This window comes from Coregonus clupeaformis, chromosome 27 (assembly GCF_020615455.1).
Source record: "Coregonus clupeaformis isolate EN_2021a chromosome 27, ASM2061545v1, whole genome shotgun sequence".
NCBI lineage: Eukaryota > Metazoa > Chordata > Actinopteri > Salmoniformes > Salmonidae > Coregonus > Coregonus clupeaformis.
In genome coordinates this window covers 21,336,790-21,354,150 of record NC_059218.1, presented here as the reverse complement: position 1 = coordinate 21,354,150, position 17,361 = coordinate 21,336,790, and the positions used below count along the sequence as shown (strand labels likewise).

The following is a 17,361-nucleotide window of genomic DNA, read 5'->3' as shown; positions in this document are numbered from 1 at the left end:
TCTCTCTCATCGCCCTCTCTCGCATATCGCTCTCTCATCGCCCTCTCTCTTTCATCGCCCTCTCTCTCATCGCCCTCTCTCTCTCTCTCATCGCCCTCTCTCTCTCTCTCTCATCGCCCTCTCTCTCTCTCTCTCATCGCACTCTCTCTCTCTCTCTCTCATCGCACTCTCTCTCTCTCTCTCATCGCTCTCTCTCTCTCTCATCGCTCTCTCTCTCTCATCGCTCTCGCACATCGCCCTCTCTTTCTCTCTCATCGCCCTCTCTCTCATCGCCCTCTCTCTCTCTCATCGCCCTCTCTCTCTCTCATCGCCCTCTCTCTCTCTCATCGCCCTCTCTCTCTCTCATCGCCCTCTCTCTCTCTCTCATTGCCCTCTCTCTCTCTCATCACTCTCTCTCTCTCATAGCTCTCTCATCGCTCTCGCACATCGCCCTCTCTCTCTCTCTCATCGCCCTCTCTCTCTCTCATCACTCTCTCTCTCATCGTTCTCTCATCGCTCTCTCTCATGGCCCTCTCTCTCTCTCATCGCCCTCTCTTTCATCGCTCTCTCGCTCTCATTGCTCTCTCTCATCGCCCTCTCTCTCTCATCGCCCTCTCTCTCTCATCGCTCTCTCTCTCATCGCCCTCTCTCTTTCTCATCGCCCTATCTCTCTCATATCGCTCTCTCTTTCTCATCGCCCTCTCTCTCTCTCATTGCCCTCTCTCTCTCTCATCGCCCTCTCTCTCATCGCCCTCTCTCTCTCTCATCGCCCTCTCTCTCTCTCATCACCCTCTCTCTCTCTCTCATCACTCTCTCTCTCTCATCGCTCTCTCTCTCATCGCCCTCTCTCTTTCTCATCGCCCTATCTCTCTCATATCGCCCTCTCTCTCTTTCTCATCGCCCTCTCTCTCTTTCTCATCGCCCTCTCTCTCTCTCTCTCATCACTCTCTCATCACCCTCTCTCTCTCTCATTGCCCTCTCTCTCTCTCATCGCCCTCTCTCTCTCTCATCGCCCTCTCTCTCTCTCATTGCCCTCTCTCTCTCTCATCACTCTCTCTCTCTCATAGCTCTCTCATCGCTCTCGCACATCGCCCTCTCTCTCTCTCTCATCGCCCTCTCTCTCTCTTATCACTCTCTCTCTCTCATCGCTCTCTCATCGCTCTCTCTCATGGCCCTCTCTCTCTCTCATCGCCCTCTCTTTCATCGCTCTCTCGCTCTCATCGCTCTCTTTCATCGCTCTCTCGCTCTCATCGCTCTCTCTCATCGCCCTCTCTCTCTCATCGCCCTCTCGCTCTCATCGCTCTCTCTCTCATCGCCCTCTCTCTTTCTCATCGCCCTATGTCTCTCATATCGCCCTCTCTCTCTTTCTCATCGCCCTCTCTCTCTCTCATCACTCTCTCATCACCCTCTCTCTCTCTCATTGCCCTCTCTCTCTCTCATCGCCCTCTCTCTCTCTCATCGCCCTCTCTCTCTCTCATCGCCCTCTCTCTCTCATCGCCCTCTCTCTCTCATCGCTCTCTCTCTCATCGCCCTCTCTCTTTCTCATCGCCCTATCTCTCTCATATCGCCCTCTCTCTCTTTCTCATCGCCCTCTCTCTCTCTCTCTCATCACTCTCTCATCGCCCTCTCTCTCTCTCATTGCCCTCTCTCTCTCTCATCGCCCTCTCTCTCTCTCATCGCCCTCTCTCTCTCATCACTCTCTCTCTCTCATCGCTCTCTCGTCGCTCTCTCTCATCGCCCTCTCGCTCATCGCCCTCTCTCTCTCTCTCTCCAGGCAAGGTGACCTGGAGCAGTTTGTTTGCACACAGAGAGTTGTGGATTCTGGCTACACTCTCTCTCTCCTCTCTCTTTCTCATCGCCCTCTCTCTCTCATCGCCCTCTCTCATCGCCCTCTCTCTCTCTCATCACTTCCCCTCTCTCTCATCGCTCTCTCTCATCGCCCTCTCTCGCATATCGCTCTCTCATCGCCCTCTCTCGCATATCGCTCTCTCATCGCCCTCTCTCTCTCTCATCGCCCTCTCTCTCTCTCATCGCACTCTCTCTCTCTCTCTCATCGCTCTCTCTCTCTCTCATCGCTCTCTCTCTCTCATCGCTCTCGCACATCACCCTCTCTCTCTCTCTCTCATCGCCCTCTCTCTCTCTCTCATCGCCCTCTCTCTCTCATCGCCCTCTCTCATCGCCCTCTCTCTCTCTCTCATCACACTCTCTCTCATCGCCCTCTCTCTCTCATCACACTCTCTCTCATCGCCCTCTCTCTCTCATCTCCCTCGCTCTCATCGCCCTCTCTCTCTCTCTTTCTCATCGCCCTCTCTATCTTTCTCATTGCCCTCTCTCTCTCTCATCACACTCTCTCTCATCGCCCTCTCTCTCTCATCACACTCTCTCTCATCGCCCTCTCTCTCTCATCTCCCTCTCTCTCGCTCTCATCGCCCTCTCTCTCTCTTTCTCATCGCCCTCTCTATCTTTCTCATTGCCCTCTCTCTCTCTCATCGCCCTCTCTTTCTCTTTCTCTCATCGCCCTCGCTCTCTCAGCGCCCTCGCTCTCTCAGCGCCCTCTCTCTCTCTCTCTCATCGCCCTCTCTCTCTCTCTCATCGCCCTCTCTCTCTCATCGCCCTCTCTCTCTCTCATCGCCCTCTCTCTCTCTCATCGCCCTCTCGCTCTCTCTCTCATCGCCATCTCTCTCTCTCATCGCCCTTCTCATTCGCCCTCTGTCCATTTCGCTCTCCCCTGTCTGCCCTCGCTCAAATGTTTTGCTCAATATCTGTCCCTCTGACACCCTATCTTGCTCTTGATTGACTGTGTTCCTCTTTCTCTCCATCCATCTCCCTCTTCTACTATCCCTCTCTCAAACACACACTATCCATCTCCCGCCTCCTCTCTTTCTGTGTCCCCTTCTCCCACACACTACATGTCTCTCCAGTGTGGAGGTGTGCTTCACAGAGGGCAGCCTACACACTTTCTCCTCTCCCCCTCTCCCCATGGCCCTGGGGGATAAGCCTGCCCAAATGTCATGCTATTTTTAACCCAAAAGCTCCTTGAAAAATCCCCCCAGACATCCTCCTCATTATCTGCCCTGAGCCACCGCAGCGTACCGCATCACACCGAAAATACTGATACCGAAAACTTTATCAAAGCCAATAACACACATCTCTCTCATCTTCTCCTCCTCCCCTTTTCCTTTCCTCTCCTCCAATGCTGTGAGCTCTCTAGAGCAGGATGGGAGGGGGGATGTCTCTCTCTCTCTCCACGTGAGGGAAGCAAGGAAGAAGGAAGGAGAGGGAAAATAAGTAGTCCTGTTTCACTATTAATTGGGACAGGGTAGGTTATAAATATGCTGTTAAGAGAAGACATTGTGTCCTGGTTAAGTCGAGGCTGCTGAGAGCTCATTTGACCCACTGTCGCCGGAGCTGAGTCTCTGCAGATACTGCGGCAAATTCTGACACTCACACTCTTTCTTTTTCTTTCTCTCTCTCTCTCACTCACTCACTCACTCACTCACACACACACACACACACACACACACACACACACACACACACACACACACACACACACACTTTCTTGTTCCACATATGAACACTTCCGTACCCAAAGTCACCACTATTGCACACACAAACCCAATGTCTCTCTCCTCACGATGGCGAAGTGGACGTTTGTGACGCTACATTGATTGATTGCCGCCCAGTTGTGATGTTGGATCCCGTGGCGGGAAGAAGACCTAATTTAACCAGACAGACACATACTGAAGTAATTAGAGGCACTTTGGTGCTGACAATGTAGAAGGGCCAATTATGTTTTGTAAGCCAGGGAGGCAGGGCAGGGCGCTAGCCTTCAGGCTGCATTGTGTTGTGTAACCAGCCAGTATCTTTTAATTAGCAACGGAGTAAGGGAGGGAAGAACCAACCAGAACCAACTCACGGCGAGCAGTAATTATGACCCGAGGACAGAGCTAGGAGCGCACGGCCCCAGGGCTTTGCCTTAGCCTTCTTACCTGGGTCGGTCAAGTGCACACACACACACACAAACACAAAATCATACAGGCACACACACACACTCAACATTGATTGGAGACGCAGGCTGAATTTAGATAGCGTCTCCCAGATCACCTTAAGCCAGTGGCTGCTCCTATTGATCTGTCGGCAGATGCACAAATACAGGACGCGGCAATTGTGAATCCCCTCGCCTCTCGCTCTCTCTCTTTCTCTCCCTCGCTCTTTCTCTCCCTCCCTCGCTCTCTCTCTCCTTCCCTCCTTCTCTCTCTCCTCAGCCCTCTCTTTTTCAGAGGGAAAAGTTCTGATTGGGTTGCATCAATCAATACGTTTGGTTTTTCTTGGACTGGTAAACTAGAAAATGCCCGAAGGTGCATATGTCTGTTTGTCATTAACATGCCCTCTTTTCCCCCCTCCTCTTTCTCTCTCCTTCTCTCTATCTCTCTCTTTCTCTCTCCTTCTCTCTATACTAGCCACAGCTGCTAAAGGTCCCAGTGGCCCCCGTTGTCTCAGCCCCCCCTCCTCTGGCTTCTAGAGCACATGTGTACCCAGCTGATCAAAGAGCACCTGACGCCAGTGCCTTCAAAAGCAAAGAGCCCCCCTCCTCTTCTTCCTCCCTTCTGCTACCCTCCTCATCATCCTCCTCCACCTCCAGACGACCGGAGAAGAACCGGGACAGAGAGAAGGGCGACAGAGAAAAGAAGAAGAAGAAACACAAGAAGAGGTCACGGTCGAGATCGCGCTCTCGCTCCCAGTCACGGTCTAAAACCAAGCACGCCCTGCCCAGCGCTTACAGAATGGCCCGCAGGTCTAGGTGAGTGGTCCAACCCCTATCCACACAACAACCTGGTCCTATGGCTCTCTCATCACACCCATGGCCTTTACAGTTGAATAGGTGTTGTCATTACACATTGGGCAATAGAAGATGGCCTAAGATGGCCTAAAGCTCAGACTTTTGAACATAATTCATCAAAGATAAAGCTGCTCTGTTTATGAACCTGCAGTAGCTGGTGCCTACTGCCTAATGAGGCAAGTAGCTTTCTGGCTGGCTGGCGGTATCAACTAGATTACTTTCTTGTGAAACTGAGAGTTTCATCCGGCTTCACTGCAACCTGTTGGCTTCCTCTCTGTAGTTTCCTGACGCCTCCACACGCTCTCCAAGTTTTTCATCTTGAATTTTTTTATCTCCCCCTCCTCTGACTCTCTTTTTGGAAATCACGGCCAATTTGCATTATTAGCGGCTGGAGTTGCTGTAATTACGACAGCCTCATTGTGTCATCCTCACAAGCGTAAATGTAATTTCACTGAGATTTAATCGTTTCTGCCCGACATTTTAAATCACTTACAGTATGTGAATTAAAGGGCTTGGATTGAGAAGGGGGCATCCACTGAGCCTTGTGTCAGAGATTGCAATCCTCTAATGTGCAAGCATGCCAAATTTCCTCCATTTATTCTTTCATTTTTTTGCAGAGCAAGTCAAATGAACCTTTTTTTTTCAGGCTGCGGCGAAATCTGAATGGAAGAGTGAAATGGATCCCTGATAATGAGCAGTCACAGAATCAGTCAGTGGATTTTAGTGTTGAGAGGCTGGAAGAGGCAGTGAGCTCCTACTCTTTTACAGCGTTGATCCAGACTGCATCCCAAATGGATCCTATTCCCTACATAGTGCACTACTTTTGACCAGAGACCTATGGGTGCACTACATAGGGAATAGGGTGCCATTTGGGACATAACTGCCGTTTTTTAGGACGAGGAGCATCTGAAATGTCTCATCTGGTTCTACAGTGGGGAACCTCGGAGGGTTGTGCAGACATCAGCCCTGCCAATCACTCCCCATTTCAATCCCCAGCGTTTTAAAGGTCTCCCTTACTAACCTTGAGAAAGAGGGAATGGATCCTTCCTGCAGGTGGCTGGCTGACTGGCTGCATGTCTGTATTAGTGCATCCCAAATCGCTTCCTATTTCCTATGGCCGCTGGTCAAAGGTAGTGCACTATATAGGGAATAGGGTGCCATTTGAGACGCATCCTCAATCTGTCTGGGTCTGGTGGCTGACGACTGAATTAAACTGGCAGCTCACTCTGCTCGTGTCCCGTCTACTCTTCCTGCCCCTCCTCCTCTCCAGTCTCTAGCAGCCCAATGGGCTCCCTTTTCTCTCTCTTCCTCATTCTCTCCCTCTCTTTCTCTCTCTCTGTCGGTCTGTCTGTCTCTCTCTGTCTCTGTGTCTGTCTCTGTCTCGCTCTCTCTCTCTCTCTCTGTCTCTGTGTCTCTCTCTCTCTTTCTGTCTCTCTTTCTCGCTCTCTCTCTCTCTCTGTGTCTCTGTCTCTGTGTCTGTCTCTCTCTCTCTGTGTCTCTGTCTCTGTGTCTCTCTCTCTGTCGGTCTCTCTCTCTCTGTCTCTGTGTCTCTCTCTCTCTCTCTGTCTCTCTCACTCTCTCTCTCTCTCTCTCTCACTCTCTCTCTCTCTGTGTGTGTCGGGGTGCCCCCTTGTTAACACATCAGCAGGACTGCTGCTGTCCATTAACTGACCTACTACTTTCCCACCATTTCTCTGTCTTTTTCTGTCTCTTGTTTTCTCTCTCTCACACACTCTCTCTCATCCCCTCCTCTCTCCCTTCTCTCTGTCCATCATTTGCATCCTGTCCCACAGTATCAGGGTCACCTCTGTTGTGTCAGCCCTCTGACGTTATCTGTAGTCATTGACAGGCCTGTCATGCCCCAATCCTTAGCCCCTGCACCCCTGGGTGTTTGAGGCCCTTGGCCCCAGGGGCCAGTGTGAGATCATTACCTGCAGAGTTTAGAGGCCCCCGTGGACTCATGAAGGGTCAGCTACGTCCATACAGGACAGATAATGAGGGGGGATGCAGGGAATGTCTACCCCGAATGTACAGTTGCCCTCAAGTTGAGCCCTTCCTCTGACAACCTCCTTTTTGCTCACTTTGTCATTTCTTCAGCCCCCGATATCCAAGGATGACCTGTCTGTTTGTTTATCCTTGGGCAAATTTGGCTTTCGTCCAATGGTCCACTGTGTCCCCAGCTGCAAAGTATTCAATTTTCATCTGTGTGTGGCCAGTTTGTGCGTGTGCATGAAATATGTGTCTCTGTGACTGTGTGAGAGTGTATCCAGACGTGCACGTACGCTAGTGTTCTCGAATAAACACTAATTTGTAGCTGGTGGGTGGGGGGGGTGACATTTTAAATCAGGAGAAATTTAATTTAATTTTTGTCACTTATTATTGCGAGAGTCATTTGGTGTCGTTATTGCCCTTGACAGTGGGATGTGAAACGACTGAATCACCATGGTAATGGCTGTCCTGTATTATAAAGAGCTATGGCCCGGGGGGGGACAGACAGACAGGGGGATGAAGAGAGAGAGGGGGGGGATGGGCCTGGCCTGGCCTGTACATCGTTACGTCTCGTTCATCTATCAGGGGTAATGTGGCGAGTATTGACCAGACCGGGGCAATGACTGCCACCTCTGTGAGTTAAACCACTCTGTAGACACTGACATTTACATAGTGGCCTTTACTACACAGATTATGACCCAGGCTCTTCTCCTCCTTACTTGTAGGATAAAAGAAAAGCAGTGAGCTTAGCTGGCGCAACGGAGGGTAACATTAAACCTCTTTGAAGTGAACAGTGGTCAACTCTACTTTATAAGTGGATAACTCTATGTTGCATGTATTTCCTATTTGCCCTCTATCTCACTACATTAACTAAGAGCAGCCCCAGGAATAGTACTCTGATTGATAATGAAACTGAGAGGTGGGTACAGAGCAGTAGAGGTCAGAGTACAGGGCTGGGGTTCACTGAGGTGGCCAGGGAGCAGTTAGGGCAAGCTGGGGTGTAGGAGGACAGGTCAGCCCCAGAGACCAGCTGCTGGTTAAAAAGTTGGCAATTTCCCCTCTGCTTGAGTATTTCACACCCTCACTGGTTATTAGTTTCTCCTCAGTGCTCACCGCTAGAGAAAAGCGGTTAGGCCCCAGGCACTGCGGAATATACTGCATATTTAATGTCCTTGTGTTGTTTAGAGTTTTCCTCTCTTCCCACCTCTCTCCTTCCATCTCTCGGTGTCCCCTCTTCTCACCACTCTCTCTTTCTCTATCTCTCTCTCCCATCTCCGTGTTCATATCCATCTCTCATGCCCTGTGTCTGTCTGCAGGTCTCGCTCCAAGTCCCCTGGGAGGAGGGACAGAAGGGCTCACTCGTCCGAAAGGAGACGTGAGGAGAGGGAGAGGGAGCGCTACGGCACTGCCGCCTATCGCGTTGGCAAGAGCCCCGCTCTGCCCAGGAGGCACTCCAGATCCAGGTAGGGCTGCTGGGAACCGTGGAAACACTGGTAATGGTGAAACCATGGAAACAGTGGATCAATGCTGTGAGAAAATGACATTTCTGTATTCACTGTAGCAGATTCAGCTACAGCAGTCCTGTGAGTGCATTATAGGCCTCCTCTCACTCACTGTTTGTCTTTGTTGTATCACTCAATCCATTACTTCCTGAAATGGTTAGGGCAATTTCACCATGTACAGTGGGCCCCAAATGTATTGGGACAGTGACACATTTTTTGTTGTTTTGGCTCTGTACTGATATTTGGCTCTGTACTGAACCTTCTCACTCATCATTATACGAAAAGTGCTGTAATTTCTAAACGGTTCACCCGATATGGATGAAAATACCCTCAAAGGGAAGCTGACAGTCTGCGCTTTAACCGCATAGTCATTGTATCATTTCAAATCCAAAGTGCTGGAGTACAGATCCAAAACAACAAAACAGTTGTCACTGTCCCAATACTCACTATAACTCTCTATCCATCCCTCCCTCCTTCCCAGGTCCCCTCATGAGAAGAGGAAGAGTAAGAGTTCTAAGAGCCAGCTCCAGACCAAGGGCTCTTCCTGTTCCCCCTCCTCATCCCCCAGCAGAGCCAAGAAGTCCCCCAGCGCCTCCCCTCCCACCAGCCCCACTTCCAGCCTCTCCAGGTAAAGCACAACACCTCACCAGGCTGTTTATACACTACATCTAGAAAAGAAGGAAGGATGGAAGGAAGGGACATTACATTTACATTTTAGTCATTTAGCAGACGCTCTTATCCAGAACTTACAGTTAGTGCATACATTTATTTTTTCATACTGGCCCCCCATGGGAATCGAACCCACAACTCTGGCGTTGCAAACGCCATGCTCTACCAACTGAGCTACACGGGACTACACTGAAGTGCTTTGGTTGAACATGTATTACAAGACATTAGCACCTGACCATGAATCATTAATATAATTCAGTGCAGGCCATGTCCAATTAATGTAGGCTACCTATAAATGTATGTAAATTGTAAAGTATTTTGTCTGTGATGTCTTTTTCGTTGTGTCGGACCCCAGTAAGACTAGCTGTCACCATTGGCGAATCAAATCAAATACCTGACTGAACATATAATGCTATGAATCAATGACCCTCTTGAGTTGGCCAGATGGCACACACACTCACCTGTACCCCAGAATGAGAAATAATCTGTTAAATATTATATTTTCTACAGACAAACAAGGCTATCAAACTGTCCCATAAGAAATAATAGGATTTATCAAAGCTGATGAACCAATTTTTTCCTTTTGAGTTTTCACAAGTGTTTTGCAGTCGTGTTCATTGCATTAGACAGGGGTTGCGTCGCAAATGGCACCCTATTCCCTGTTTAGTTCACTTCTTTTGACCTGGGCCCATAAAGCTCTGGTCAAAAGTAGTGCACAATGTAGGGAATAGGGTGCCATTTGGGACATAACCAGGGTGTTCTGATGCTGTTGTCTCTGAAGCTGAAGTAGTGCCTGGTTTGGCCAAGATAACTGAACTGTTGAATGGAACATGAAAGCTGTGGAAGCACAGAATCACGTCTGCTCAGATGGGGGGGAAATATAGTTTCTATCCTTTTGTATCCTAAATTATTTTCATTTGAATATGAATAAAACTTCTGTGAGGGGATATTGGAAAACACAGCTCTCGCTGCTTTTGTGATTGATTTATTAGTTTTTCGGCTGATGTTCTTGTCGTGTGTGTTCCGACGAGTGAAACTTTGATGAGCATCTATTTCTTGAGAAGGGGCCGATCTCTCCCTCCCTCTCTCTCTCTCCGTCCCTCCTCTCTCTCTTTATCTTTCTGTTCGTCTGTCCAGTTTTACAGCGCTCACCATGAATATTGTAGAAAGACCTTTCATATACAGATCCTATTGACATCCCTCTCTTTTTCATCTCTCTCTTTTATCCCTCTCTCCATCTCTCCCTCCCCCTCACATTATCTTTCTCTCTCCCTCTTGCTCTTCCTCTCGCTCTCTCTCTATCTTCAGGGACGGCTCGCGGGAGAAAGAGAAACAAGTGCCCACAGCCATCGTCTCCTCCATGCAGTCCAAAATCACTCAGGTAGCTACCTCTTCTTCACTGTCTCTGTATGTACATCAACATGGGACCATATTCACAAAGCTTTTCAGAGTATGAGCGCTGATCTAGGATGAGGACCCCTCTGTCCATATAATCAGTTCAGAATCCGCTCATTATTAGCAGAGACACAAATAGGGACTGTGGTTCCAAGGACATTCCAGCCCTCGTGGCAGCCGCATTATACAGAACACACTGCTCTGATATTTCAATACACTGATCCCAGCAGCGATTACATGTTTCCATCTTCCATCTCTGTGGGCTCAGAGCAGCTGATCTCTGCCCTCGGGTAACATTTAGCATCCCTCCTCTGTGGTCGTTGAAGTGCATGTGGGTGTTTTATTTGTTGTGTTTAGCTTCCTGTCCTGGTGTTTCTGGCTCTCTCGCTCTCATTTCTCTCCTGTCTTGGTGCTGCAGCAGCAGCTGACCGCTAAGGCGAGTTAGTTTACATTACAGAGGCTTTAATGACATATGCTTTTATTGCACAGTCGCCCCCTCCACTGGTCACTCCTCTGGCAGGCTGTTTGGTTGGAGCGAGAGAGGATCTCGTCTCTGTCTCTGGGTAGGATCACACTTCCTGTTCAGCAACAGGGCTATGAGTCAGGAACAGGGAGTTTATCATATTGGTAGTCTGGGGGAAGCCATACTGTAAAGGAGACCATTAGAGAGATCTATTGAAGTTTTATCAACAGGTTTACATTTACATTTTAGTCATTTAGCAGAGGCTCTTATCCAGAGCGACTTACAGTTAGTGAAGAGAGTAGGACTTTATCCAGACATAGTCCTTCTCTCTCTACTGATGCCGGAGCACGCCTCTAGGTTGACTCTAGGCTGTCACCAACCCCTCATAAAGCCAGCCAGTTGGCCTAGGAGGAGCACCTCCATAGGGAGTCAGAGAGAGGAGAGCCTTACCTGGAGAGCAGCCCTCGGTAGAGTCAGAGTGGCCTGTGTATTGTGGACACCCAGACCACCAACAAAGATCAAGACAGATGGAGGAAGAAGTAGAGAGAGAGAGCAGGATGGGTCATAGGAAGAGAGGAGGGGGGAAGAGAGAATGAGAGGCAGTGGCATAGGTCAAATGAGTGGATTAGGGGAGGAGGGAGAAAAACAGAGCATGGGAGAGAGTGGTTGAAACCTCTCCCTGGCCCTGCTCTGTTCAGGGCATGAGGAAGTTTTCTGGAGGAGGATCCGAGGCATACAGTGAAGGTAAAGCTGACAGCACCCAGCCATCTCTAAATGAAAATACCATTACCCGCTACGCAGAGTAGCAGCACTGCTGTTTGGAATGTCCCACATTTGTTCTGCACTCAGACATACTGTACATGCATCGTCCCTGGCCACTTAATTAACTTTAATGCCAGCCCCATCAGCGTGATGACTTTAGTTCATGATGAATTCACTCAAAAAATGTAATGTTTTTTAAAATTAGAAGTAGCATTTTGGGGCGAGTTTTGAACTCTGTTTTTCCTTCATTGCGGAAGCTGGCTGAATGCGCTGTGTGACAGATGACGGATGGCTGGGGGTGGGCTGTGATTTTAAGAGAGAGAGCAGAGAGTGTTCCCTGTTCCTTCCCTCGCAGGGTATTAGCCTGGTCTGCGGTCAGGAGAGGACCAGACAGACTGAATGGTGACTGACTGAATGGTGGCGGCAGACACAGTCGTTGAGATCGAGAAACATATTGATAGAGACGGACAGACAGAGTTAGAGGAGACTAACATACAGACTTGTAAAGATTAAAATAATGGAATGGTAGAGAGAATGGGACATGGACTGAGGATAGATAACGACCCTAGACATGTAAAATTCAATGGAATGACATTGGCAAAGAATAAAGACCACTGAAGCTGTAGAAAACATCACAGTACCTTATACAAGAATGGACACTGAATAAGGATCAACTGGATGGTGTGAGGACCCAGATTGGATCTGGAATGGAGTAAATGTGTTGTAGAATGCAGTCCAAAGAGAATGACTACAGTGTAGGATCAGCTCCAAATATCCTGACAGTAGTGAATGATGGATTCTGATAGTGTAAATGGAGTGAGTGGGTTTGGCTGCAGAGGCAGAGAGGGCCTGCCTGCAGGTATAGCCCATCTCTGTGTAAAGCCTACAGTTGCCAGTAAGTGAGCTGGTATTTGGAGCGGAGCCACTCTGCTGTCTGGCCACGGGCCACGAAATGTGTGAGAGGAGCTGTTCCTCGTGCCGCACACACACACAATTTTACCCCTGGCTCACAATCTGTGATCCCTCTATCACAAACAATATCCCTCACTGCTCACAGACTCACTCCCCTTACACTTCACACTGATTAAAGTGTCAGCATCCCTTCCTCTCTCTTTCTTTGGCCCTGAAACCCTGTCCACTCATCCCCCTCTCGGCCTTGATACTGTAATCTGAGCTCTTGTGCTCTGCCTCCCCTCCTCTTCTTTTCATTCTCCTCCGAGAGCTTGCCTACTCTGCCTTCTCTCTCTGCCTCTCACCCAGCCCTCTCTCACTCACTCATCACCAGTTTCATGATGAACCTTTGTCCCCTCTCTCTGCTCATGGACCTCATTCATTCTCCCAGCGCTGCTGGAGGAGAGAGGTGGTTGGTGTGAGGCTGAGCTCTCCTTCTGTTTACTGTGCTGGTTGGTGAGACGGTCCTCTACAGAGAATGGTCTCATTAGGCTCCTTTTAGACCATGTCTGCAACCGAAATGGCTGTCTCAGTGCCAGGCTCAGCTAGGAGTGTGCATGGGGACCGTGTGTGTGCTGGCGTATGCATGTGTTTTTCTGCATGTATTTTGTCTTCCTGTGTGTTTACTTTGCATGTTTGAGTCGGCATTCACTAATCACTCCATCCCCAAAACACCTCTGTTAATTCTGATGTAATCTTGTGTGTGCGTGCGTGCGTGCGTGCGTGCGAAGAGTGATGTTGTGTGTGCCTGTGTCTTTGTGTGTGCGTGTATGATGTGATGTGTGTGTGTGTGTGTGTGTGTGTGTGTGTGTGTGTGTGAGCTGAGTGACATGTTGTGACAGCAGCTTGTCAGCGGTGTGATTAGTACTGTTTATTACAGTAAGCTTACAGAAGAGCTGATGGCTGGCCAGGACCAGGACAGGGTATGGTAGTATAGGGCAGAGTAGGACAGGCCTTTATCCAGGCATAGCCCTCCTCTCTCTTCTGATGCCAAAGATCAAGGTGCTCAGAGTCAGAACATGCCTGGATGACTCTATATACTCCTGCCAACCACTGGCTTTTCTGTTCGCCTAATGAAGCTGAGAGAGCTGCTTTTAAAGGGAATAGGGAGTATGACAACACCTCGGATGGGAGTATGACGACACTTCGGATGGGAGTATGACGACACTTCGGATGGGAGTATGACGACACCTCACCTGGGGGTATGACGACACCTCGGATGGGAGTATGACGACACCTCGGATGGGAGTATGACGACACCTCACCTGGGAGTATGACGACACCTCAGAGGGGAGTATGACGACACCTCAGAGGGGAGTATGACGACACCTCACCTGGGAGTATGACGACACCTCACCTGGGAGTATGACGACACCTCACCTGGGAGTATGACGACACCTCACCTGGGAGTATGACGACACCTCGGATGGGAGTATGACAACACCTCAGATCGGAGTATGACGACACCTCAGAGGGGAGTATGACAACACCTCACCTGGGAGTATGACGACACCTCGGTTGAAGGTATGACGACACCTCAGATGGGAGTATGACGACACCTCAGATGGGAGTATGACGACACCTCGGATGGGAGTATGACGACACCTCGGATGGGAGTATGACGACACCTCGGATGGGAGTATGACTACACCTCGGAGGGGAGTATGACGACACCTCGGATGGGAGTATGACGACACCTCGGATGGGAGTATGACGACACCTCGGATGGGAGTATGACGACACCTCACCTGGGAGTATGACGACTACTCGGATGGGAGTATGACGACACCTCAGATGGGAGTATGACGACACCTCGGATGGGAGTATGACGACACCTCGGAGGGGAGTATGACGACACCTCGGATGGGAGTATGACGACACCTCGGATGGGAGTATGACGACACCTCGGATGGGAGTATGACGACACCTCGGATGGGAGTATGACGACACCTCGGATGGGAGTATGACGACACCTCGGATGGGAGTATGACGACACCTCGGATGGGAATATGACGACACCTCGGAGGGGAGTATGACGACACCTCGGATGGGAGTATGACGACACCTCGGATGGGAATATGACGACACCTCGGAGGGGAGTATGACAACACCTCACCTGGGAGTATGACGACACCTCGGATGGGAGTATGACGACACCTCGGATGGGAGTATGACGACACCTCGGATGGGAGTATGACGACACCTCGGATGGGAGTATGACGACACCTCGGATGGGAGTATGACGACACCTCGGATGGGAGTATGACGACACCTCACCTGGGAATATGACGACACCTCGGATGGGAGTATGACGACACCTCACCTGGGAGTATGACGACACCTCGGATGGAAGTATGACGACACCTCACCTGGGTGTATGACGACACCTCACCTGGGTGTATGACGACACCTCACCTGGGAGTATGACGACACCTCACCTGGGAGTATAACGACACCTCGGATGGGAGTATGATGACACCTCACCTGAGAGTATGACGAAACCTTGGATGGGAGTATGACTACACCTCACCTGGGAGTATGACGACACCTTGGATGGGAGTATGACGACACCTCACCTGGGAGTATGACGACACCTCGGATGGAGTTGTTTGGACGATATAAGCATTCTCTGTCACGTTCACCCAAGTACATGCCAGCCTCACTCTTTCCTGCAGTCTTTTACACACACTTTACACGTTCTCTCACACTCTCTGACTCGTACACGTCACTGTCTTTGACACTTTCCCGCATTCTCTTACACTCATACCTACTTAAAACACACCTTCCTATCTCTCTCATCAGTACCCAGAGTCAGGTGCTAGACGTCCCTGAGAGAGAGAAACGTGTTTCTCACCTGAATGAAGCAGCAACTGTGGAGGCTTCAGGAACAGCCCTGTTTTAAAGCCCACTCTCACATCATTCACTCTGACACTAACTCCATTATTCATACCGCCTTTTGTTTGTCACTCTGTCTCAAATTGCTGAGGTCGTCCTGCACCTCCTTCCCACTGTTTTAACGGTCACTGGCCAGGTTGTACTCTTCTCAACGACCCAGACCACCACCACTGCGTTCACTTTGAGAAGCTGTCCCATAGCCCACTGTCATAAATAGTCAGGAATACATTAAGCTGTCCAAGTTGAAAGATGTGGCAGGGAGGAAGATTTGTGTTTGTGTTGAATTGTGATGGTGGGGAAGGCTCTCTGAGAGAGTAGACATTTGCGGGCATCAGTAATGGACCCAGATTATAGGACTATAGGCTTCTTAATCAAGACGTTTCCTCATTATTGGTATTTTATATGGCAGACTCACTCACTGTTTCCCTCCCTCTCTCTCCCTCTCCTTCTGTGTGTCTGTTTCTATCTTTCCTCTCATCTCTCTCTCTCCCCCTCTATCTCTCCCTCTCTCTGCCCCTCTCTCCCATTCTCTCTCCCTTTCTCCTTCTCAGGATCTGATGGCCAAAGTACGTGCCATGCTGGCTGCCTCTAAGACCCCCCAGCCCAACACTTCCTGAAGAGGCGTGGCTTTCTAGCAGCTGATTGAAAAAGGGGTGGACCTTTACCACGTCTGCCTCTCCATGACGACAGCCTCCAGCTAAAGGCCCTTGGCCAATCAGCAGGCAGCGCATTTTGTCGGAACCGCGTTTTGCCTTGAACACTTCAGCTTTTATCTTCCTCTATTTTTTTTTAAATCTTACTTTGTTACTTAATTGGTTGAGTGTATCTACAGTATATTCCGAATGGCAGTAGATGTAAAGGATTTTCTGCAACTGAGAGCAGAGTAGGTTTTCTCCTAAAGCAACTACATGGGACTGTTCTAGCTGTCGAGAGAAAGCCTGCATCACAGCAATGGTCACGCAGCCTGCCAAAGTTTGGACGCCTCTGTTCCCGACATCTGTTTTTGGCATGAATAACGACAACAGAGCATCAAAGCGCGGAAATAATTAATGAAGTACCTTGCCTCTTTCGACAACAAAAAAATATATAATTTTCTCCAAAGTGATGATGGAGATCTTTGCGGCATAATTGCGCAGCTGACAGAGGGCCTAAATGATATCCTTCTGTGAAGGATTGTTACGTTTCTTTCTTTCTCATACTTTCTCTCTATTCATCCCCTTCTGTTTTCCTCTCTCTTTCTCTCTCACTTTGCCAGGTCAGTTTGAAGCCTGGGGTCTTTGGTTCCATTGTCTGTCACCTGTCACTCAGTTCTAGTGTGTGGTCTTCAATTTGTGTTTCTAAGTTTGTACAGGGCTGATTTGTAAATCTGCTTTCTAACACAAACTATCAATAAAGTTTGAATGATGATTTAGCACAGTGTTATGTTCTCAGTGGGTGGAGACTGGGTACAGAAAGGCCAGGGGTCACCTTCCCACTCATTTTAAGTCCATTAAACTGATTTTATGGTCAGAAATTAATGAACATATATTGCCATAGCATAAATAGATTAAATAAAAATACATTCATATACAGTGCCTTTGGAAAGTATTCAGACCCCTTGACTTTTCCCACATTTTGTTAGGTTACAGCCTTATTCTAAAACTGATTGAATTGTTTTTTCCCTCATCAATCTACACACAATACCCCATAACAACAAAGCAAAAACAGGTTTTTATACATTTTTGCTAATTTATTATAAAAATAAAAAAAGGAATGTCACATTTACACGTATTCAGACCCTTTACTCAGTACTTTGTTGAAGCACCTTTGGCAGCAATTACAGCCTAGAGTCTTCTTGGGTATGACGCTACAAGCTTGGCACACCTGTATTTGGGGAGTTTCTCCCATTCTTCTCTGCAGATCCTCTCCAGCTC

At 49.1% G+C, this 17,361-nt stretch overlaps 1 protein-coding gene across 3 annotated transcripts in view; it reads left to right on the top strand.

Annotated features, from left to right (window-relative positions):
* Window positions 1-16,860, top strand: part of LOC121541621 (splicing factor, suppressor of white-apricot homolog) — a 132,648-nt gene extending 115,788 nt beyond the window's left edge. For all 3 annotated transcript variants that reach the window (XM_041850780.2, XM_041850779.2, XM_041850781.2), the window contains exons 14-18: window positions 4,443-4,783; window positions 8,128-8,274; window positions 8,795-8,941; window positions 10,291-10,363; window positions 16,000-16,860. In XM_041850780.2, the coding sequence (XP_041706714.2) occupies window positions 4,443-4,783; window positions 8,128-8,274; window positions 8,795-8,941; window positions 10,291-10,363; window positions 16,000-16,065 (774 nt within the window). In that variant the 3' untranslated portion in view covers window positions 16,066-16,860. The remainder of the gene's footprint in view (window positions 1-4,442; window positions 4,784-8,127; window positions 8,275-8,794; window positions 8,942-10,290; window positions 10,364-15,999) is intronic.
* Window positions 16,861-17,361: the final 501 nt, after the last annotated feature.